Source organism: Adiantum capillus-veneris, chromosome 23, assembly GCF_014529385.1.
Source record: "Adiantum capillus-veneris isolate H3 chromosome 23, ASM1452938v2, whole genome shotgun sequence".
Classification (NCBI taxonomy): Eukaryota; Viridiplantae; Streptophyta; class Polypodiopsida; order Polypodiales; family Pteridaceae; genus Adiantum; species Adiantum capillus-veneris.
In genome coordinates, this window is record NC_140953.1 from 28,416,048 (window position 1) to 28,439,268 (window position 23,221).

The window sequence follows — 23,221 nt, forward strand, 5'->3', positions numbered from 1 at the left end:
ATCAATAGTAGACCACTCTCGCCGACGAGAGTGGGGCCTTCGGAGGAGGGTTTTACAACGTCTTTGGTGTCGTATCTCTCTTCTCTCTCTATCTCTCAATCTCATACACTGGCACACACAGTGTCCATTCACTTTGTTTGTGATCATAGCATTCTCTCATTAAGAACGGAAGGCTCTACCTTCCATAAGAACGAAAAGGAACCTTGAGCACAGTTCGGAGCACTCATCTTGAGCAAAGCGCAAAACATGGGAACACTAGTAGGATTCATTTGTGTTCCCTGACCGCAATTAAGTTGACCTGGAAATGCCATATTTGGCTGCTGATTTGTAATTCCAGCCATACCAAAATTTGCCTATGGCATCCCAAATTGGCCTTGAGTGCTTTGAAACCCTGGTAGCATGCCCGTAACACCATACATGGGGTTAGGCATCATCGTTTGAGCACCCCCGAACACTGTTCCTGGCGTGTAAAATTGATTTCCAGGTGCATGACCAGCCATGCTCTGGAATACCGATCCACCTCCAAAATAGCCAGGGTTTACTGAAGGTGGTGGGAAGACCTGTTGCATAGCCTGTAGGTTGCTTCCCTGCCCATTAGAACCAGCTATAGGCTACTGAAAAGTGGCTGGTTGAACTGGTACAGCTTGAAAGACTGGCATCTCAGCCACCTGTTCTTGCACCTTAGGCACAGGTTGTGGAGACTGCATGTTCTCCGTCAAGTGTACAGGTGTTTCCATTGACTGTGCAGTATGAATCACTTGTGCTCGAGCCTTAACAGGCTTTTGAATATGATCCAGTGACCCAACTTGCTGAGACGGAAGAGGAGGTTGTTGAAAGGCTAAAAACCTCGGGTTCTGTATTACTTGTGTGAACATAGCCACAGTAGTAGCCAACTGGGTCCTGAATATATCATCATCCGTCTGTGGTGGTCTTGAAGACTCACCCACTTCATGTGTGTGCTGACCCTGTGAAGAGGAAACCTCTTCAGTCACATCATCTGGTATGTCAGCCATAATTGCAATTCCCTGTGTCTGGTCTATGATCCTCTGTGTCTTCAAGCCCAAACTGACCAAGGCTCACTTCTATAGGAAAAAGTGATTTAATCCCGTCGATGGAACCATGAAACTGGCCTGTTCAATCCAAAAAGGGCGGTAGACTTTACTTCAAACCTTGATTTCGCTTTCACCCATTATTAGTCGTCTATTCTACCTGTACTTTCAAGACACAACAAAGGGGAAAGGAATACAGGCTGCTAGATTGCACTTGTATGAGAAGACCGACACGAGATTGGCCCCTAACTTTCGGTATTTCTTTATTGCTTAAAAGAGGGAATAAACGCTGTGGTTCCCTACAAGCTGCCCCGCACAAACTTGGCTGAATTTCAACTGTTCCGGCCCGATTTCGGCAGCATAACTGTACTAGGACCCTTCACAGTCATTATTCCCACGCATTGAATGACTTTCCCGACGCATACGGGCACTTCGCAAAACCTGGCGAGAATCTGCAGCACGCTGAATTCTCTGTTTTCAGCCATGAAAATGTGCCAGATCACCTGTACAGCGGTCCCCTCGCGTCCCCGAACCTCCTGGGGGTATTAGGGACCGTTTAGGGCCAAAACCCTAAACCTGCAAAAATACACAGCAGGCTGTAATTTACTGTTTCGGGCTCCGTTTCGCGTGCCGGTCGCATCCTAGCAAGTCCTCGAGCTCCCGCACCTGTAGGGCTACTTGCCCTTTGAATTGGACGAGATTTCTGGTGTGAAACCTCTTCGAATTCACCTGTACCTGCGGGGGATTAGCTGCTAGCTAATCCAGTACCTGTGCAAGAGGCTCTTGCCTCGGCAATCGCGCATGAACCCACACAACTGTACATTGGTCAATTGAAAAGCCCACTAGAGGGGCATAACATACTGCCATAGGGGAGAGAGGGCAGTGCGTAGCGTGCAGGGCATCACTCCTGGCATCGCACTTTACATAGGAGGGAAAGCAAGCACTCCATAGCTCTTAACCTGTGACAGGAAACTTGAAAATGAGCTCATAGCTGAAAATCACGTTTTTGCCTTCTCTATAAGTAGTAAACTGGCCTCAGAGTGCCAAGTGTCACTCATTTGTGCATTTTCCCGCTTTAGACCCTCGGGTCTAAAAATATCTCACCTGCAGCCTCTGTTGACTTGGCCACAGAGTAACAAAATGATCCCCATGTCAAATTGCACGTAATGACGCGAAGACATTTTCAGGTCCCAAAATAGCAGTTCCCTAAATTTTAGGAGATGCTGCCATTGTATCTTTCTAGGTCATCTGACCCCCTTTGTACACTGCAGCCACACCCAGAACTGAAATGTAGCCTTTGTAGCAAAGGATTCCACTTTGGCTAGTCAATGACCCCACTTTGGCTAACCATAGTCCTTGTCCAACCTTAGTGCTCTCTTGCCCTCACGCCAGGACTCCCTCTGGACAGTTCCACACTAGCTATGCAATGCAGGGCAATTAGATTTCCCGAGGGGTGTTTCCAAAAAGTGAGTAAATAAATAATAAGAAAGAAATCAACAAAAAGGATAGATAGTAGTCACACGTTGGTGACAGTACACCTTTGTGCAATCAAAGTAGACCACTCTCGCCGACGAGAGTGGGACCTTCGAAGGAGGGTTTTACAACCTCTCGGTGTCGTATCTCTTCTCTCTTCTTCTCTTAGTCTCATTCACTTGCACGCACAATATCCACTCATTTTGTTCGTGATCATAGCACTTTCCATAAGACGGAAGGCTCTCTCCTTCCCTAAGAACTAAAAGGAACCTTGAGCAAATAAAGATCACTAATCTTGAGAAATTACAACATTCATTCCGCTGCACCCAACTTTGGTATCAGAGCTTTGGAAGTGTTCTGCATTACTCAAGGAATTAACCACAAGAACCACAATAATTTTTTTTGCTTGTTGAGGTCGCACGAACCCAAGTTTACTTTGATGTGGCGATTCCTAATCGTGTTTTGTTGAAGAGTGACAGGAATCCCAAGAAAGAAGGGCTTGTCGAGCCTCCCCTTGTGTCTCTTTTCACTCATTGAGTACGGACCGTGCACTTAGCGGCTGGCCAATCGACGTGAGGTGGGAATAAGCAACCTTGGTGTGAGCGCAAGGCCGCCAAGGGGTGCGCCCGCAGAAAAGAGTAGAACTCGGGTGAAGAGAAGATCCTTCTCCAACGCGATTTGCAAGCGAAAGAACACCTCAAGAACCTCAAGAACTCAAGACTCTCAAGAACCTCAAGAACCCAAGTTCCTCGCGCATAGTGCACGGTCGTCACCCGAAGCGGAATGGATACTTCGCATACAGGTGATGAGCATGAGAGAGGCGACGAAGACTTGTCCCCACCCGGAGATGATTTCTTCCACCCTCCCCCTTCGCCATCTACGCCACCAAGTGCACCAAACCCTATGGAGGAAATGGTCAAGCAGATGATCGCCATGATGGATAGACAAGAAGCAAGTCGCCTTGCTTAGGAGCGTGAGCGCCTTGCTCTTGCCGCAAAACAAGAAGAAAATCCCCTTGCTCAAGACCGTGAGCGCGACGACAGAATTGCAAGAATGGCCGCAGACCAAGCAGCCAAGGACCGCGAGCGCGACGAAAGAAACCCAAGATTTGCCGCACAACAAGAAGAAAATCGACTTGCTCTCGAACGTGAGCGCGATGAACGAAATGAACGAAAAGTAGAAAAGGACGTCGAGTGTGAAGCTCAAAGAGAGCTTTGCAATCAAGAATTTATTGCCCAAATCCTAGTCTCGAAGACTGAACCACCCAAAGATCGTGGGAGTTCGTCAAGTGGCGCAAGCCACGATGCGGATTCACACAATCCAGTCACAGAGAAGTTGACTTTTAGTAAGTATGACGGTAAGATGGATGCTACTGTTATTCATTCTTGGTTGCATCAATTTAATGCTTATTTTGCGACAACTAAGAAAACAGGCAATAGCAAAGTTTTGACGGCAGCTATGTACCTTGCTGGTGATGCCATAAATTGGTACCAGGCATGGCAAGAGGCACAGCTAGCAGCGCACCTAGAGGCAGCCGAGGGTTTCACGCCCCTCTTTTAGTTGGGCTGATTTCCAAGACAAGCTCAAGGCGCGGTTTATCCCACCTCAGTACCTTGCACGATTGAAGGACGATTGGCGAGCTCTCAAGCAAAACGGTATGCCAGTTATGTCTTTCTCTAATCGTGTTTTGCAGCTCGGCACTCAATTACGCAAATCGGATGCGAAGCGCAAGGAGGCATTCCTTTACGGATTGGACGAGTATATCAAGTATGATGTCGAGGTACTCGATCCAATCGATCTCAACAAAGCGGTAGCAATTGCTCTCGCCCACGAGATAAAGCACAACAAAGGAAAGCCTAAGGAAAACAAGACTTCTCAAGGAACCACGCAGAATTCTCAGAACACACAGAATGGTAAGAACGGAAAGAATGGTAATTCTTCTAGCCCTTCTTCCTCTAATTCCTCGGAAAAGAACTCTAATAATGACTAAGGGTAAAGCTAAAGCACTTGCAAAACCTAAGCTAACCCTTGATGAGAAAGCTTCACAAGGTATTATAGGAGGATACATCACGGTTGAAGAACAAGTGATTTATGCTAAAGAAGGTGGATCTTTTCAATGTCACGTCAAGGGGCACATAAAGAAGGCCTGTCCTAAGACAGTCCCACCTAAAGAACCAAAGACACCCACAACTACCACAAGCACTGTCACAACACAACCTGCATCTTCTCCTAACTCTGACACACACATTGATGAATCTCTTTTGAAGTGTTATGGTCATGAGCATTTTATCATATTGTTTGATCCAAGCAGTATGCATGATGTGATTAGTCCCCTTCTCGTTGAGAGAGCCCGCCTAGAGGTTAGTCAGAAAGCTTCTCTCGAGGTTTCTGGCTTCGCTCTTGGTATGGACTCTCTCATCACGAAGGAGTGCCTTGATGTGTTTTGTACCGTTCAACAAGCTTCTTTTCGTAGGAAATTTCTTGTATATCCTCTCTCAGGATGTGATATGATTTTAGGCATTAAATGGTTTCGTGAACTTGATGCTCACATTAAATTTGGTGCTAACACGATCACTTTACATTCCGATACTGATTCTTTTCTCATCATTCGTGCTGAGGAGGGCTTGCATTCTTTGCCTCTCATCTCGCATGTACAAGTAAAGCGTGAATTACGACGAGGAGCACTAGCGGCATTCATTTATGTTGCTCCAGTTTCCCAGAGCATTCAGGCTCCAGGTAAGTATTCGGAGTTGTTTACGAAATTTAAACATCTCTTTTTGTAGGATGATCTTCCAGCTCGTCTCCCACCCGAGCGGCCGGAGGACCATCGCATCGAGCTTATGGAGGGAGCACAGTCTGTCAGTAAGGCTCCCTACCGTTTGAACAAGTCACAGGAGGGAGAGTTAGAGCGACAACTCACGGAGTTGGCTAGAGGATTCATATGTCCTAGTGGAAGTCCTTTTGTTGCTCCTATTTTGTTCCTTCGCAAGAAGGATGGTTCGTCTGGTTTGTGTGTTGATTACAGGGCATTAAACAAGATGACTGTTAAGAACAAGTTTCCGATGCCTCGCATTGAGTATATCCTCGATAGGCTCAATGGGACTAAGGTTTTCAGCAAGGTTGATCTCAAAAGTGGATACCATCAGGTACGGGTATTCAAAGGCGACATTTTCAAGACCGCCTTTCGCAACGAGCGAGGGCAATGGGAGTATATTGTTATGCCTTTTGGATCGACAAGAGCCATGGGTACGTTCAATCGTCTCATGGTAGGTCGTTTCGGCGATATGGTAGGCGTATGTGTGTGCATCTTCTTAGATGATATTCTTATTTTTTTTGCATCGTGGGAGCAACATGAATTAGATGTTGAAAGGGTACTAACTCGTTTGGATGAGTATCAGTTGTACATTGCAGCGAAGAAGTCGGAATTTTTTCTTACTGAAGCCACTTATTTGGGTTATATCATTTCTGCAGAAGGCGTCAAGCTAGACCCCGCGAAGGTGGAACAGGTTCGTAATAGGGATTTGCCCAAAACTGCATATGACGTGCGTTCTTTTCTTGGTTTTTGTCAAGCAAGTTCGCACATAGAGAATTTTGCAGGCATTGCTGCACCTATGACTGATGTGGGGTAAAGACTTGCCGTCAGCGCGTAGACTTGCCCGAGGCAGCCATTGAGGTTTTCGCAGTTCTCAAGGTTGCGGTTGACAGAAGCACCGTGTTTTATTCTCGCCTCTTGGGATGACCCCTTTGAGGTACGGACGGATGCGAGCAATGTCGCCATAGGCTTTGTGCTCCAACAGCATGGTCGCCCAGTAGCTTTCCTTAGCCGGAAGCTCAATAGTGCGGAAAAGAATTATTCAGTTTATGATAAAGAACTTTTGTCTGTCATTCACTCTCTTAAGCATTGGAAGCATTTTTTGTATGGTAGAGAGTTTACAGTGCGCACAAATCATCAAGCCCTCCAGTGGCTCCAGTCTATGCCTAGTGCACATTGGAGTGATCGCCAAGCGCGGTGGTCACAATTTTTTGAGCAATTTGGAGGTTTGATTGAGTATGTGCCTGGAAAAGCTAACCCTGTTGCAGATGCGTTGAGTCGCAAAGGACAGATTTTGGCTCTTGAGTCAAGAACCACATTTTCTATACAGGGTGAGTCTTTTGACAACATGAAGAATCAGTATGCAGATTCGGAGTTTGGTAAGTATTGGTTGTAGGCTCTTGCTTCCCAAGGGCCCAACAACTATCTCATTCGTGATTGATTGTTATTTTTTCGTCAGCGTCTATGTGTGTTGCCCTCTCTCAGGCCAACCATATTGCATGATGCACATGATTCTCTCACGGGTGGGCACAGGGGTATGAACACCACATTGGAAAAGATTGAACGATTTTTGTATTGGCCTAAAATGCGAAAAGATGTGTTTAGTTATGTCATACATTGCACTATATGTCGAAAAGTCAAAGCTCCTCCGGGTAAGTAGCAAGGCCTCTTGCTTCCGCTGCCTATTCCCGAGGGACCTTTTCAGGATATCTCTATGGATTTTGTGACTAACTTACCATTGAGTCTGCATTCAAGGAACACTCAATGTTTAACTATTGTTGATCGTTTCAGCAAATTTTGCACGTTGATTCCTTGTAAGGCCACAGTTGTTACTGCACAAGATGTTGCACGATTGTTCATAAAGCATTGGTACCCTCTCTGTGGTTTGCCAAAGTCCATTGTTTCAGATAGAGATGTTAAGTTTACGTCCAACTTTTGGCGTGCACTCTTTGAAAATTTTGGCACAAAGTTGAATTTTTCATCCGCTTTTCATCCACAGTCAGATGGTCAAACAGAAATTTATAATCAGTTTGCTTTTGATGTGTTAAAATCTTATGTTCACGATCAGCAGTCTCAATGGAAGCTCTATCTCCCATTGGTTCAGGCTATTCTCAATGATTCCTTCTCTTCTGCTATTGGTCGAACTCCGTATGAGGCAGCTTTTGGCCACCGATTCCAGTCACTGTTGACTCGATCGGTCAGTCAAATGCCTGATGCTAATGCTGAGAGTCAGTCATTGGATGAGATTTCTGAGAGTGTGAAGCTTCGGCGAAGCAAGGCTCAGGAATCTTATTCTCGATAGGCTAACAAGCATCGTCAGGAGGTCTCGATCAAGGAAGGAAATTGTGTGTATCTACGAATTATGAAACGGCGTCTTAAGCAAGTTGGAAAGAAATGTCCTAAGTTATCTTTTCGTATGTATGGTCCATTTCCAGTCATCAAAAAGATTAATGAGGTTTCAATGAAATTGAAGTTGCCTAACTCATGGTCAATGCACAACGTTTTCCATGTTTCTTGGTTGAAAGTGTTTCAGGGAACACCTCCAAAGGACGTTTCGGAAGAAGAAGAATCGGAGATCATCGATGAAGCTGAAGTCATGGAGCCGGAGCAAGTCTTGTTGCATCGGTTTCGCCATGGTTCGAAGAAACAAGTACGACAATATTTTTTGAAGTTCAAAGATCGAGGAACCCACGAAGCGGTGTGGGTAGACGAAGAGTTCTTCAAGGATTATCCAGAGTTGTTGGCAGACTAAAAGGAAGCCATGCAGCTCGGTACCAGTACCTCACTTTAAAAAGGAGGGGGTGTCACGTGACACATCCAACTCTATGTGTCCGTGGACAAGCTACACCATAGCAGGGTTCCCGTCAGTCAAGTCAGTTTAGATTAGCAGTGATCTGGCACTTTTGTGAGTCTATTTGTAGACTGTGTATGCCCAGTCACTTAGAGTAGATGCATATCCTCTGGTTGAATAAGCATAAGCATAAGCATTTCCATCAGATTCCATCAGAGACAGTTTGGAGATTTTTCAAGTGACTTTAGCCTATTTTTCCCTATATTTAACATTTTTCACTTATTTATTAAGTGACTTTTGTTGGGTACTCAGTAGGGCAAATTGGGTAAGTTAATATATAAGCAAACCCAAGTTAGCACAAATTGGCAGATGAGCCAAGGAGGACAGCAGGCTACCAAGCATCAGGTGTTCCCTCCCTCTCTCAGCAAGACCCTCTCCAAGCAACTTGGTAAGGCCCATTCACCCGCAGCCATCATCATTCTGGGATCGCCCCCTCTTCTGGCATACCTGGCGTTTCCCTCCCATGCAGACATCGCCAGCAAAGCTCTGAAGCTAGCGTTTTATCCTGACCATCTTCAGCGTTTTCAGCAATTACTAACGCCAGGACTCATCAGCAGATTCAACGTTTTTCATCAGCAATTGCAGTAGAGTAATCACGGCCGGGTAAGGATTTACTAATGCTTGAAGAGCTGCCATTTTCAGCAAGAAAACACCTGCTGTCACAACGTTTTTCAGCCAAGAATCTCTCTCCAAAAACGCAGCATAAAGAGCAGGAAACCCAACGTTTTTCATCATCATTTCAGCCCCGACCAAGACAGTCATTTTCAGCCATGAAACCAGCACGAAACAGTCATTTTCAGCCACCAAGAAGATCACAGATTTCAGCCTAAGTCGCCGTCGTCATCACCGTCGTCGTCATTGGCATAGTCCCATTGCATCAGTCCATTGCATACGCATTGTACACCTTTGTGCAATCAAAGTAGACCACTCTCGCCGACGAGAGTGGGGCCTTCGGAGGAGGGTTTTACAACCTCTCGGTGTCGTATCTCTTCTCTCTCCTTCTCTCAATCTCACTTGTACGCACAATATCCACTCACTTTGTTCGTGATCATAGCACTCTCCATAAGACGGAAGGCTCTCTCCTTCCCTAAGAACTAAAAGGAACCTTGAGCAAATAAAGATCACTAATCTTGAGAAATTACAACATTCATTCCACTGCACCTTACACATTGAGAGCGGACCGTGCACTTAGTGGCCGGCCAATCGACGTGAGGTGGGAAAAGCAACCTTGGTGTGAGCGCAAGGCCGCCAAGGGGTGCGCCCGCGGAAAGGAGTAGAACTCGGGTGAAGAAAAGATCCTTCTTAAACACAGATTGCAAGCAAAAGAAGAACCTCAAGACCCTCAAGAACCAAGACTCCCAAGAATCCAAGTTCCTCGTGAACTTAAGAACCCACAAGAACCCACGATTGCAGAATGGTCATCACTCGAAGCGGAATGGATACTTGGCTTAGAGGTGATGAACATGAGAGAGGCGAAGAAGAATTTTCCCCACCAGGAGGTTTTTTCGACCCTCCCCCTTTCCCATCTACATCAAGGATTGCGGATTTTTCATGAAAAGCTGAAAAGTATGCATTCAAGGACGTCACATTCCATGTCTCTTCCTTGGCATGACACAATTGTAGCAAGAACACATGAAAATATGAGCACCAAGCATAAGCATTTCCGTTGTGAATTGCCAAAGTTGATTGCTCTAGATCAACAGAGAAAGATTCGATCTCATTGTTTGCGTGTGTGTGGTGAATGGTTTAGCACTCCGTCTCTTTGTTCATCTACATTACATGCACAGTCTTTTAGGAAGACAAGATTTTTTCCACGCACTTTACATGGAATGGGTATGTTCATGTTTTTGCGTTGGAAGTGGTTTCATGAATTTTCAGCCATGGAGATTCTTGAAGACGAAAGAAGCAGGTCTCTAGACGAAGTTGAAGCAAGGAAGGAGCCACAGAAGCCTTTGTGTCGCTTTCGGCGCGGCCCAAAGAAGCAAGCGTTGCAGACCTTTATGAAGTTCAAGTACCGTACGACCCACACATCAAAGTGGGCCGGCGAAGAGTCCCTTCTAGGATTCCGGATGCTATTGGCGATCTCCCTCGACGCCATACATTTCAGTACCGGGATGTCACGTGACACATCCCAACCCTATGTGTCCGTGGACAAGCTATAGTATAACAGGGTTCAGTTAGTCCAGTCAGTCTAGATTAGAAGTGATCTGGCACTTTTGTGAGTCTATTCGTAGACCGTGCATGCCCAGTCACTTAGTGTAGATGCATATCCTCTGGTTGCACACAACATGATCATCAGTAATCCCATCAGAATGCATTAGAATCAGTTAAGGGATTTTTCCAATGATTTTAGCCTATTTTCCCTATGTTTGACATTTTTCACTTATTATTTTTAAGTGACTTCCCAACAAAAGTAGGTAGGGCAATTTTGCTAAGAAAATATATAAGCAAACCAAAGCTAGCACTCTTTGGTAGATGAGCAAGGAGCACAACAGGCCCTCAGGTAGCAGGTACCCCTTCTCTCTCAGCAAGACCTCTCCAAGCTTCCCTTGGCGAGCCCAAAACCTCCTAAGCCTAGCGTTTTTGGTCTTCATCAGCACCTCTCTCAAGCCCTGGCGTTTTTCAGCTTGATCATCGCCAGCATACCCACAGGCCAGCGTTTTCCACTAACGCTAACAGAGCAGCCAGCGTTTTCTATTTTCAGCCCATTCCGAGAGCAGATAGTCAGCGTCTTCAACATGCATGAACCGCAACAGATTCAACCCTAGACATTGTAGAAGAACCCCATTTTCAGCCTTCAAAAACGCAGCCAAAACAGTCATTTTCAGCCACCGAAAACAGTCCCAGATTTTCAGCCATAGCGTTTTTATGGACAGCAGATAGAAGACCGCAGATTTCAGCCCTAAAGTCCTCGTCGTCATCCCTGTCGTCGTCACCGGCATAGTCCCAAGTTGCATCAGTCCATTGCATCGTCATTGTACCACTTTGTGCAATCAATAGTAGACCACTCTCGCCGATGAGAGTGGGGCCTTCGGAGGAGGGTTTTACAACGTCTTTGGTGTCGTATCTCTCTTCTCTCTCTATCTCTCAATCTCATACACTTGCACGCATAGTGTCCATTCACTTTGTTTGTGATCATAGCATTCTCTCATTAAGAACGGAAGGCTCTACCTTCCATAAGAACAAAAAGGAACCTTGAGCACAGTTCGGAGCACTCATCTTGAGCAAAGCGCAAACATTCATTCCGTTGCACCTAACACTGAAAGGGGTAGAGAAATACTTCTTTTGGCCGAGACTCAAGAAGGATGTAGACGACTTTGTGCACAGTTTCTTGGTATGCCAGAAGGTCAAGTTTGATAGGCATAAAGCACAGGGATTGTTACAGCCTTTACCCATACCCACCCGCCCCTGGGAAAGTATTGCAATGGATTTCATTTTTGATCTCCCGTGAACACAGAGTGGTCACGATACTATCTGGACTATTATTGACAGATTTGGCAAGCAGGTTCATTTCATTCCAGTGAAGAAAACAATCAAGCCGAATTACTTAGCGAGACCGTTTGTGGCCGAGATCTTTAGATTACATGGCATGCCTGAGGCGATTGTCTCCGACAGGGATCTCAAGTTCACGAGTTTGTTTTGGAGGCAATTTGGGAGAACATTGGCACGCGGTTGGAGATCTCGTCATCTTTCCACCCGCAAACTGACGGGCAATCTGTGATTGCCAATTCAGTGGTTTTAGATTTATTGAAGTCTTATATCTCGGATCAGAAGACTCAATGGGAAAAGTATCTACCTTTGGTGGAATTTGCCTACAATAATACGATACACTCTTCGACGGGAAAGACGTCATTTGAGATTACTGAAGGTGCTGTGAAGGTTCCACCCTTCCTAAGCACGAAAGATTTTTGAAGCTGACGAGTACACGCGCGACTTGGACACGGCTTTTGCCAAGGTTCGTGAGGCTTTGCAAAAATCTCAGGAAAGACAGAAAAAGGCAGCAGATCGCCATCGACGCGATTTGAAATTGAAGGAGAATGATTGGGTGCTCTTACGTTTTGAGAAGGCACGCCTGAGAAAGAAAACGGGAAAGGAGAGGCTTTTTCCAAAGCTTAGTATGCGATACTACGGACCTTTCCAGATCTCAAAAAAAATTAATGATGTCTCCTTCAGTTTGAAACTGCCTGACAATGCATTTCATGTGAGTCTCTTGAAACCTTTTAAAGGTGATGTGTCCAAAGATGGGGAGCCTGATGAGCAACCCGAAGTGGAAGAAAACGAGGAGATCCTTGTTCCAGAACAGATATTGGCACGTAAGGACAGAAAGAACAAGGTTAAAGTGAGAAGGCGGTTCTTGGTTAAATTCAAGAACTATCCTGCATTGGATGCGAAGTGGATGGAGGAGGAGGACCTAGCAGATACTCCTCAGATTGTGAAACTTTACCTTGAAGCTTTTGGTTTAGCATAGTCTATTCCAAATGGAACCCCGAATTCAGCTTGGCCGGAGATGTGGTGCAGTGGGTATGCACAAGAGGGGAGTTACTCCGCTCCTTTGTCAATAGATGCCTCGATTTTTTTTGAATATTAGAGTCACTGATGTCTCTTTGAGCTTCAGGGATACTGAGAGCTGACATTATTTTGCTGTATGACTTTATAAAATGGAATTCCGGAAAAATATGGAACTGATTTGTTTTTGACTTGTTTAAGTGCAGGAACTGATAGACGAAATGATTGCAACATTTTGGTCTGAATGATCTCGATAGACATGGTTGCAATAGGGGTTAGTCAATCGGGCATCTATGAGATCTTGAGTGGATCTGGATCCGATTGCTAATTGCATTGTCGATAAATCATGGTCTGTGATCCGAATGAATGTTGAATGTGATGTCATGTGATGTCAAGTGATGTCCTATGATGTCGTGTGATGTGACTGTCGATTGGTACATGTGCTAGATGTGTGTTCCTAGTGCGTCGGTACTAACAGTCAGTGTCTGCTAAGACAGTTTATGGCTTCTGTCTGTTTTGTAGGCGTAATCGAGGGTGATTACAATGCTTTCAAGAGGGGGGTATGTCACACCCCTGTGATGTGGCGTGCCCAGTACACACACACACACACATCCTCTGAGCCCCCTAGCAGAAATGTTGATGTGGCAAAGTGTACAGCAATCCGTGCAGGCAGTGATGTGACAGACCCGGAAATCACGGCGGAAAACGCGGGCAACAGCCACGTGGCATTTGCGAACAGCTTTTGGGCCTGCTTTTTCTACGCAGGGGCTGGAATAAAAGTTCTACGCAGCTTTTTAGCCTTGCTTTACTTACGCAAATTGGAAAGAGAGAGAGAGAGAGAGAGAGAGAGAGAGAGAGAGAGAGAGAGAGAGAGAGAGAGAACTCTTTTGCTTTATTTAGGCTCAAGAGAGCTTGAGAGAGAAAAAAGAACAGGCTTTGTATTTTCAGCTTTTGGGCTCTGCTTTTGGCATCCCTTGTAAGTCTTTAAATTGGTAGTTCGGGGCTCTCACTTCTCAGAGCATCTGGATGCAAAGTTTGAGAGTGAGTCCCGACTACTCGCTTGTACTTTGAGTTGCAGATTAATACAAAAGAAATACAGAAAGGGCGCCAATATTTGGGGCCAATATCTCTAGGCACGGAACTCCGCCGGGCTAGTGTGGAATCAATTGTGAACCTTGAACTGTTTTGAAGTGATTTATTGTGGTGTCGCGGTAGATTCTCGACTTGGAGTGTCCAAGTCTGTTACACTGTTTCACAAAATTAGAGCTAGCCTTCTGCCCTAGAAGACTCAGAGGTCTATGATATACTAGCATCCTATGATATACCAGCTTCTTTGACCTTCGTTCATGAGAAGTGCAATCGAGAGAAACCCATTTTCCACAACGTTTAAGATCACTAAATTTTTGCCTTGGGATTATAAAAATAAGATTTCTTTCATGGACTGACATTAACACCATTAACGTTTCACTCGGTTTCACGTTTCATCAAGTATCTTAATACATGGTTACTTATATGAAACGTCCAACCTTTTGAACTTCCCTATCCAGCCATCTCAAAGTCCTCATCAGGTCTAGTGAAAGGTGGATTTCAGGAATGATGCCTGTGATCTTACCAATAGGTGTATGTGTGTGAGCTGAACATGCCAGTTCTTTTTTCAACCTCGACAGTGTCTTTATGATGTTCAGCCGGCCCATCAATGATTACTCGCCTTTTTTCACCTGGAATCCACAGCTCTCAAGTTTGAGCGAGTCAAAACGATAGGAGCATGATGAAAATCAATAAAGCATGCTGAGCCCACTAAACCTGAAAGCAACCCTGGGCCACCTACTTTGGCTCAACACATCCTCTTCTGCACATCAAAGCACCCATCCACTGATGGAAACTGGGTAGTGCTTCACAGACAACTGTTTGAAATCTGTCTTGTCCCATTCAGTGGGGATTCTTGGTGGCTTAAGCAGGTTGGTGCGATTAAACCAGAGCAGATGGCTGCAGGCGGTAAGATTTTCTAGGTTTGGGCCATCAGCTTGCTTGCAGTAGTTCAAGCCTGGGCATTCTTTTTCTCTGGAAGGAGGAATGAAGTTGGCTAGCGTCCTGTCCCTGCCAAGGACTGGGACTTGGGCTTTAGGAAGGTTGTAGATCTTGGTTTGGTGGCTGCATTATTTGGTTGCTTGTCCTCTGTGTGGCGGCTGTGGGAGCACGGTTTGCAATGCTGATTGGTGTATGACTTGTCCTTGCTGTGGCCTTCACGGAGTATGAAACTTTGTCATTGCTCCTGTCTGCACACTCACTGTAGAAATGAGTATTTCAGGTGTTGACAAGCTCTGAGGGTTTGAGTTTTACTTGGGAGTTTGCATTATTTGGTGCTGTGTCGTTGTGGCTGATATGAGCTTGCCATTGCTGCTTGTCTATACTATTGATTTAAAACAAAGGAGTGTTAACAAGAACCGAGGATTCAAATTCTACTTGGGGAGCTCTACATTATTCGAGACTTCAGTGCAATAGTTCTTGTTTTTTTGACATATTTTTATTTTCTGGTGGAGAGTCAGGTTTGACTTGACACGATATTGTTTGTCTGTTTTGACATCATGACTTGTGTACGCTTACTTGTTTACTTTTGCTCCAGGCAGTGGCAAAGGAAATTTCAAGTAAATATGGAAGATTGGATATGCTAGTGTCAACTTCTGGAATTCTCCATATACCTGATCAGATGGAGCCAGGTCCATAAATCACTTGGATGACTAAATGTTCTCCTTTTGTGCTGAGAAGGAGCAGTATAATATTCTTGTCATTTTATGTCTTGACATCATTAGTTCACAAATTTATGTATTAAACTTAATGCAGAGCCTAAGCTAGTGAATGTGGATCCTAAGAATTTGATGCTCGCATATAGGGTCAATGCAGTGGGTCCAATCCTAGTTGCGAAGGTATTTTGGTTGAAGCAGAGCTTTTTAAACTTTTTCTATTCTTGCTAGTAGAATGAACCTTGAATTTTTTTTTTTGGTGTAGCATATGATGCCATTACTCAAAACTGGATTAGGTCAAGGCACAGGAAGAGAAGTTGCAGTTGTGGCAAATATAACATGCAAGATGGCTTCTCTTCGAGACAATTTACTGGGTGGTTGGTATGCATATCGTGCATCAAAGGCGAGCCTCAATCAGTGTAAGCTGACACCAGAGCTGTGATTTTCTATGATTAATCGTACTTTCATTAGAAAATAACACATTATGCTGGCCTATATACAGTCCTAAATTAGGAAACATTGGATTTTTGTTTTCAAACTTGAGCATTACCTCCGCATGCCTGCGAGTGTGCACAGATATGAGTAAAAAGTATCATGAGCAAGGGGTCCTTTTTCCGGAATTTTGATCTTACACATAGTTTTTGGTTGTTTCTTCTAATAATAGTTCAAGTCCATGCCCCATTTACGAGGAGGGGTTGAAAGAGAGAAAGAAAGAAAGAAAGACTATCAATCAACTTCTCAAAAAGGCCAATAAGGCTGGGGAGACGGAGATAAGACATTCAAATTCATTGTAGTTCTCATTAAATGGAAATAGAAAAACAAGCTTAAGCTAAAAGGCTAAAAACTGCCCGTCGAAAAGTACAGCCCGTTAGTATTGAGGGTCATCTCTTTAGTTTTCTGCCTAGGTCCAGGGAGAAAGGGCTTCTTTTTGGGTAACCTCGCCTTGTGAGGCTCATCTCTTGTTCATTGTGTTGGATGGTGTCAAAATCATGTCCAGCATGTTTTAGGGTTTTTGACCCTTCAGATTCCCATCTATGGTGTCGTGGGGTGTATTTGGGGAATTCGGCAGTTTGTTTACTTGACCAAATTAGGGAGGGAGGGACCTGGGGGCGCCCCTTGAGGAGGGGTTGAAAGAGAGAGAGAAAGAAAGACTATCAATCAACTTCTCAAAAAGGCCAATATGGTCGAGGAGACAGAGATAAGACATTCAAATTCATTGTAGTTCTCATTAAATGGAAATAGAAAAACAAGCTTAAGCTAAAAGGCTAAAAACTGCCCGTCGAAAAGTACAGCCCGTTAGTATTGAGGGTCATCTCTTTAGTTTTCCGCCTAGGTCCAGGGAGAAAGGGCTTCTTTTTGGGTAACCTCGCCTTGTGAGGCTCATCTCTTGTTCATTGTGTTGGATGGTGTCAAAATCATGTCCAGCATGTTTGAGGGTTTTTGACCCTTCAGATTCCCATCTATGGTGTCGTGGGGTGTATTTGGGGAATTCGGCAGTTTGTTTGCTTTGACAAATTAGGGAGGGAGGGACCTGGGGGCGCCCCCTTGTATGCAGATCAGTTAGGCCCTTGTATCATACTACGTCTTGTGCAGACTCTTGAGCAATAGGATCACGATCATGAATCATTTAGCCCTCACATCTAGATCTCACCAATCTCTAGCAGATGTCTAGATGCAGCAAATTCATCAAATCAAGGTACTTGTACATTTTTGGCTCTTTCTCTCTCTTTGAGTGCTGAAATAACCACGTGCTTTTACCTCTGGTTTAGTATGGTCTGCAGAGAGTTTTGTTTGATTGTGGTTTTTATTGGTGGTTCAGTTACAAAAACTCTATCGGTGGAGTGTCAACGCAGAAAAGATCCTGTGATTTGTGTTGTTATACATCCTGGGGTTGTCGACACAGAACTTTCAAAGCCTTATCAACGTGATATACCACCAGAGAAGCTGTTTACTCCAGAAACTTCTGCCGAAAAGCTGATGGACATACTAGACTCACTCACACCAGAGGATACTGGAAAATTTTTCTCATACACCAAACAAGAGATTCCATGGTAAGATTCTGAAAAGAGTGGCGAGTATATTGGTGTTTGTTGTCTGTTGTCAGGAAGCAAGTTAAGGTCACTTTTGTATTGCTAGGGATTCAAATGTATTGCTTGAAGGCTGATTAGCAATGATTTGAATGAGCGTTTTAAATTTGATCCTAAAATGTCTATGGCAAGTGCATTTTGTTGTATATATGTTTCGTAGTTGTATGCCATCTTTGGTGATCCATCACAGGTTGCAACAGTTATTTTCTCATTGACCCCCTGAAGGTGGGTGTGTTGTATGGATCATATAGCTCTTTTTGTTTTCTGTTGCCTTTGTTGAATGAAGTCCTTGCTCATACGTGAACTCACTGCCTTCTTGGTCACATATGCAGGTGATCCATGAGGCATGATTCATTATTTACTAGCACAGCTCTATTGGGCTCGAGGGTCTGCAACGCAGATTTCTTGAGATGGGACATCAATGCAGTGGATGAGGGCAGTCCAGTGTGACGAATCCTGTTGCGTTTTATGGGGCAACAGAAAGCCAGCTTGTTGCAGTATAGCACTTAGAATTGTAAAGTTTTTTTGCAATACTGATTAATTAGTTCTCAGAGCATTTGGGCGGTGTAAGTTGTTTGGTAGCTGGCGCACAGGAGACCATATTGGGCATCGGTTTTTTCAATCATCCTACTCAACTCAAATTTGCGGACTGTTGTACCAGAACACGGACGGGAGTTCAATTTTTGAGATGTCCCAAAAGAAATTCAAGGTTTGCTTTTTTCATGGAGAAAAAGCTGTAGGTTTGGTAAACTTTGCATCTTTTCTTGAATTGACACTTCAATATTCATTTTCATAGTCACAAGGAAAGTCTGTTTAGGGGTGTATATGATTAGATATTCTGTTTAGTCACCCATTTGTCATTTCCTTCTGCTGTTCTTTAAGGAAGTTCTGAAGGATGCATACAAAAAATGGCTAGAAGAAGCCGTTTCTAATCTGTTCCATTGCAAAAGCTGTTTCTATTGCTGGTCTTGTTCTGATTCCCGGTTGCATGTGACTATGGTAATAGTCCCTTCAATGTGTTTTGGTGGTTCTGCTTCAAGCAATGAGTTGAGTGGCACAATTCAGGAGGAGATCAACAACGCTTACGCTGAGCAGTGCATTGTGGTGTTGGATTTTTTAGGGAAAACAAGATGAGCAATGTGTTCACGAGGCATCCGATTGGAAATATTGATAGCTTGAAACAAAGAACAATAGTATATTAAGGCCTTTGGCATATAGGAGTCGTCTGCAGGGACTGAAGGTGCACGTAATGTATCTCGCTTTTAAATATTCACCTCGGATTGTTGCGTCGCTAGCCAGGTTTTGTGATGAGGGTTGTCGTAATATGAGATTTATGTATTGTGTTGTTTTTCTAGCTCCAAAATGCAAGGGGTCTACGTCTAAATGCAAGGGAGAAGTATTTTTGAATATAAAGGTTGATTTGAATAGCCTTCCGATGAGGGCGTCCATCCGGGCAACTAGGGTCCATCTGTTGGCCGACCTCAAATTTCCGTTTAATATGAGTTGAGCACTTCTCCCGGATGTCCACATGTCTTAGCCACGCCCTTATGGCACTACCCCAAAATGGAGAATTTGACCAACCAAAAAAGAGCCTTTTCCTACCTACAATTGAGTAGCTTTAATCCCATGAGAATTAGGTTCTATTAACTCATGCAGAGGGCCGAGGTAGAAATTTAGCCTTCAAGTCACTACGGATGAGCAAACTTATTAGGATTTGGCTTGGTTGTTATGAAATTTAAGGATGCCACAATCAATAATGCTCAATACATTTACGAAAAGGCCGCATGTTTGAATCACACCGGTGTCAAGGAGCCGGCATGTGAGTTTTAGGAGTCTTTTTTCTTCTACGTAATGGACATGACATTGATATCAAATTAGCTCACCTTCTTAGGTGCTGATTCGTTAACACCTGTTTTGTCATTGCGTATGATGTATTCATGAACTTGCTTATTGAGTCACGTGGTTGAAATTCCCTTTAGTCACGCCTTTTTTGAACAAAATAATGCAAGAATACCTTCATGGATGTTATGTTACATTGATCAGGAGGATCAAGCCGAAGGGATCTTCAATTAGTTGGCTTTGTTAGAATAGTTTATACTTTTAGTTATGTATTTTTAATGATCTTCCTTGCAGAAAAAATTAACTTTTAATAACCATTTGGATGTAAAACCACTATTATTACCAAATATATTGGATCAAGTTGCTCTAATATAGAGAAGAAGATTGATTCTTTTGCCAACCTCACCTTCTTGGAGGAAGTGCGTTTGGAAGAGGAACAATCTCCTTCTGTTGCATTATTGGTGGCACAAGTCAATGCCTTGGATAAGGAGATGCTTTAACAACAAGATGCCTAAGCCTTAGCTAGTAGTGATTGGCCCACCCCGATGGAGGCGCAAATCAAGAACAAAAGATAGTGAATGATATCGTCCCCTTCTGATATGTATGGTTAAAACACCATGAGCAAAGTGTTTAGTTGAATATGTTTGTTTTTGAAAGGAACTTATCCTTGAGGAAGTAGGAAGGAAAGCAAAAGTGACGGTTAAATTTTTGAAATTAGAGAATATATTACGAATGTATATAAAATCATATAATGCACGGACTAATCAAGTGAAGGGGGGGGGGGGGACTTGACGCAATGTGTCTTCAAATTGTGTCTTGGCCCGTAGTCAAGTGTGCACAATCCATTCTCCTACATAGGCATGGATAAAAAAGATAAGAAACCTACAATTTGTAGTTGGCTCTATAATGTACGCTTCATATTTTTCACTTTGTCTCATCCACTCAATACCACAAAAAAACTCACACTTGCGACCATACACGCTCTTTACTCTTCAATGCATACACGATATATTTACTTTAGTGCCTATTCGTTGAACACAATAGGGTTCAAATAGTTTGATGAGCTTGTATCACATGTCATCTCTTCCAAGACTCTTTTAGCAAATGGAGCCCCAAAAATAGATAGCCATTCAAAAATGTCATGTGGACAAGCTAGCTACAACTCTTTCCTTTGTCTTCCTCTGTCTTGACAAGACTTTGCATGATAAATGCTTTTCCTTTCCTAGTAAATTATTTTTATTGTGATACAATTTGCAAACTTACAAAGCCATGCCTCAAAGAAAAAGCAAACAATGCATTTGTTCCGTGATTCCCTTTTGGTTGGTGACACGAACATCAAATGAAGCTTCATCGATTAGATATCGCTAGCTTGAGGCTTCATCCTAATGCATTGGCTTCTCTGTAAAACCTAAACAAGTTCATCTAACTAACTATATATATATACATGTATATATATATATATATATATGTATATATATATATATATATATATATATATATATATGTATATATGTACGTGTATGTATATATATATATATGTACGTATATATGTAGATATGTATGTACATATATATGTATATCTATAGATAGATACGTACATATATATGTATATATATACATAGATATGTACGTGTGTATATACATACACATATATATATATATATATATATATATAATATGTGTGTGTGTGTGTGTGTATACATAGATATGTACGTGTGTATGTATATACGTACGGTTAATGCTTTTAGAAGTTTATGTTATGCTCGTGATGCATGAAGTTTTCCATCTTCATTGCATCACCTAGGTCACAAGGAACACAAAGATTGTATTGTACCAAGTATCTCTTTATGGGAGAATCTATAGTACAAAAGCCTATTGGAGGGGGGATCGTCGGCTCCACATATATCTGGTCCTCAAGTGTTGTCAAGTTCTCTAACTCTCTCTCTTGCAAAAGTATTCTTCATGCACCATGTGATTAAGTATAATGGTTATGTTTCTATCGCTAATTAAGTTCACCCTCTATGTTCTCAAAGTAGTCTCATAAAAATGCTCACTCTAATTCTCTTAATTCCGCTATTCTCAAAATTCATAATCCATTTCCATCACAAGCTAGGTACATATGGGTAAGGTTGAGGGCAGAGACATGCATATACCTCTACATTGCTATTTGCTACTTCCTCCAAGTACGTCAGTATATGCACCACCTAGAGGACAATCCCCCTTTTCTATTTTGGATGATGACATATGGGAGTTCTCTAGGGATGGTGACATTATCATCCCGGGGGACTTCAATGCTAGGACTCTCTGCCCATCACCATACATTATTTTATGTTACTTCAGAGGAGATGTTGAGGGAGTTGGATGTTGCAGAGATGGGCCTATCTAGAATATCACAAGATGTGGATCATACTAAGTATGGACGACAATTGATAGACATGGGGACTACACATGGATTGGCCATTTTGAATGGCCTACAGAGATTTCGTGCTGCAAGAGGTTTTACATGCTTTCCACACAGACATGGAGCCAACACAGTGGATTATGTCATGGCACAACCGAGATTTATCTCTAGTATCCATGACCTCACAGTTGGACCTAGACCTGTTGGTGTGGTAGTAGACCATGCCCTTGTGTCATTGACCATATCTTTCCAGTTTAATGTAGCATACATACCACGGATAGCAACCCCTACTCGCTACACCTTTACATAGGAGACTGACTCTGTCTACATAGATGGGATCTATAGACGCCTGTGCACTGAGGAGCCAGGGCAACCTTGGAGGACCTTACTACTATACTGACACAAACATTGCATGATGCAACAGCAGAGGCATACCCACACACCCAGCCTAAGCAGAGACGACGTTCTGGGAGCATGCCCCAGAACGGTTGGTATGATGCAGTGTGCCGTGAGACAAGAGCCAGGCTTCTAAGGGAGGTGCTTTTGGGGGACATCACTCATAGACAATCACAAAGTGCAGCTGAAGATGAGGGTATTTTTGGCTTGACTAGAGTAGGATCTAAACCAACTATTCTTGAATCAAGACTCAGGTGAGGCATGGTGACTCTTTCATGAGCACTCCTCCCCTCCTGCCATTACTTGTACAGAGGACCGGGGCTAGTATCGAGCTAGTATGCGTCATCTCTATACACAGTTCTTGGACAACCGCCTCTTCCCCCTGAGCCATGCCCACACACATGTACTTTTTTCACCAATGAGATGGTGAAGAAGGGCATTGAAAGGATGAGGATTGGGAGAGAATATCATTATGATGGCTTAATGGCTGAGAATTTTATACATGCCAAGGATATGCTTGTAGAGTTTCTAGTAGTGATGTTCAACCGTGCCATGTGTGAGGGTTGTGTGATACTTGGAGTTTATCTACTATTGTACCTATCTTCAAGTCAAGAGACCCTATGATTGGACACACATTGGCACGATTGTACGCATCCATTCTTGAGCAATAGGTGAGTAGATGGGTAGAGAGGGAGGAGGGTATACGCGTAGTCGGGGGTTCAGGAAAGGTTTTTTTACTCTTGACCACATTTTGACACTCACAGCCATTATTGAGGAGGGAAGATCACATGGCTATTGTAGCTTTGTGGACTTCCACAAAGCATTTGACAGAATGCCCATAGCTAGATTGATGCACAGACTACAGGAGATGGGAGTACCCATAGAGCTGATTTGGGGAATTATGGCATTATACAGGTCAGTAGTGGGGCATTTATGCACTCTAGAGTGGTTATCTACATTAGTTCACTCCAGTATCAGGGTGAAGCAAGGATGCCCGCTCTCTCCTACTCTATTTGGTATTAGGTAGATGAGGTTTTTGACTATATTGAGAGAGAGGGTGATAGAG

General features: G+C 43.6%; 1 protein-coding gene across 2 annotated transcripts in view; it reads left to right on the forward strand.

The window, feature by feature from the left end:
- LOC147427560 (uncharacterized) overlaps positions 1–18,453 on the forward strand; it is a 40,133-nt gene extending 21,680 nt beyond the window's left edge. Inside the window, exons 3-7 of one of the 2 annotated variants that reach the window (XM_086497485.1) lie at positions 15,315–15,408; positions 15,533–15,615; positions 15,698–15,851; positions 17,252–17,483; positions 17,852–18,453. In XM_086497485.1, the coding sequence (XP_086353611.1) occupies positions 15,315–15,408; positions 15,533–15,615; positions 15,698–15,851; positions 17,252–17,483; positions 17,852–17,855 (567 nt within the window). In that variant the 3' untranslated portion in view covers positions 17,856–18,453. Of the gene's footprint in view, positions 1–15,314; positions 15,409–15,532; positions 15,616–15,697; positions 15,852–17,251; positions 17,488–17,851 lie in introns of those variants that run through there. The other variant, XM_086497486.1, reaches the window with a different exon arrangement.
- The last annotated feature ends 4,768 nt before the right edge of the window (positions 18,454–23,221 follow it).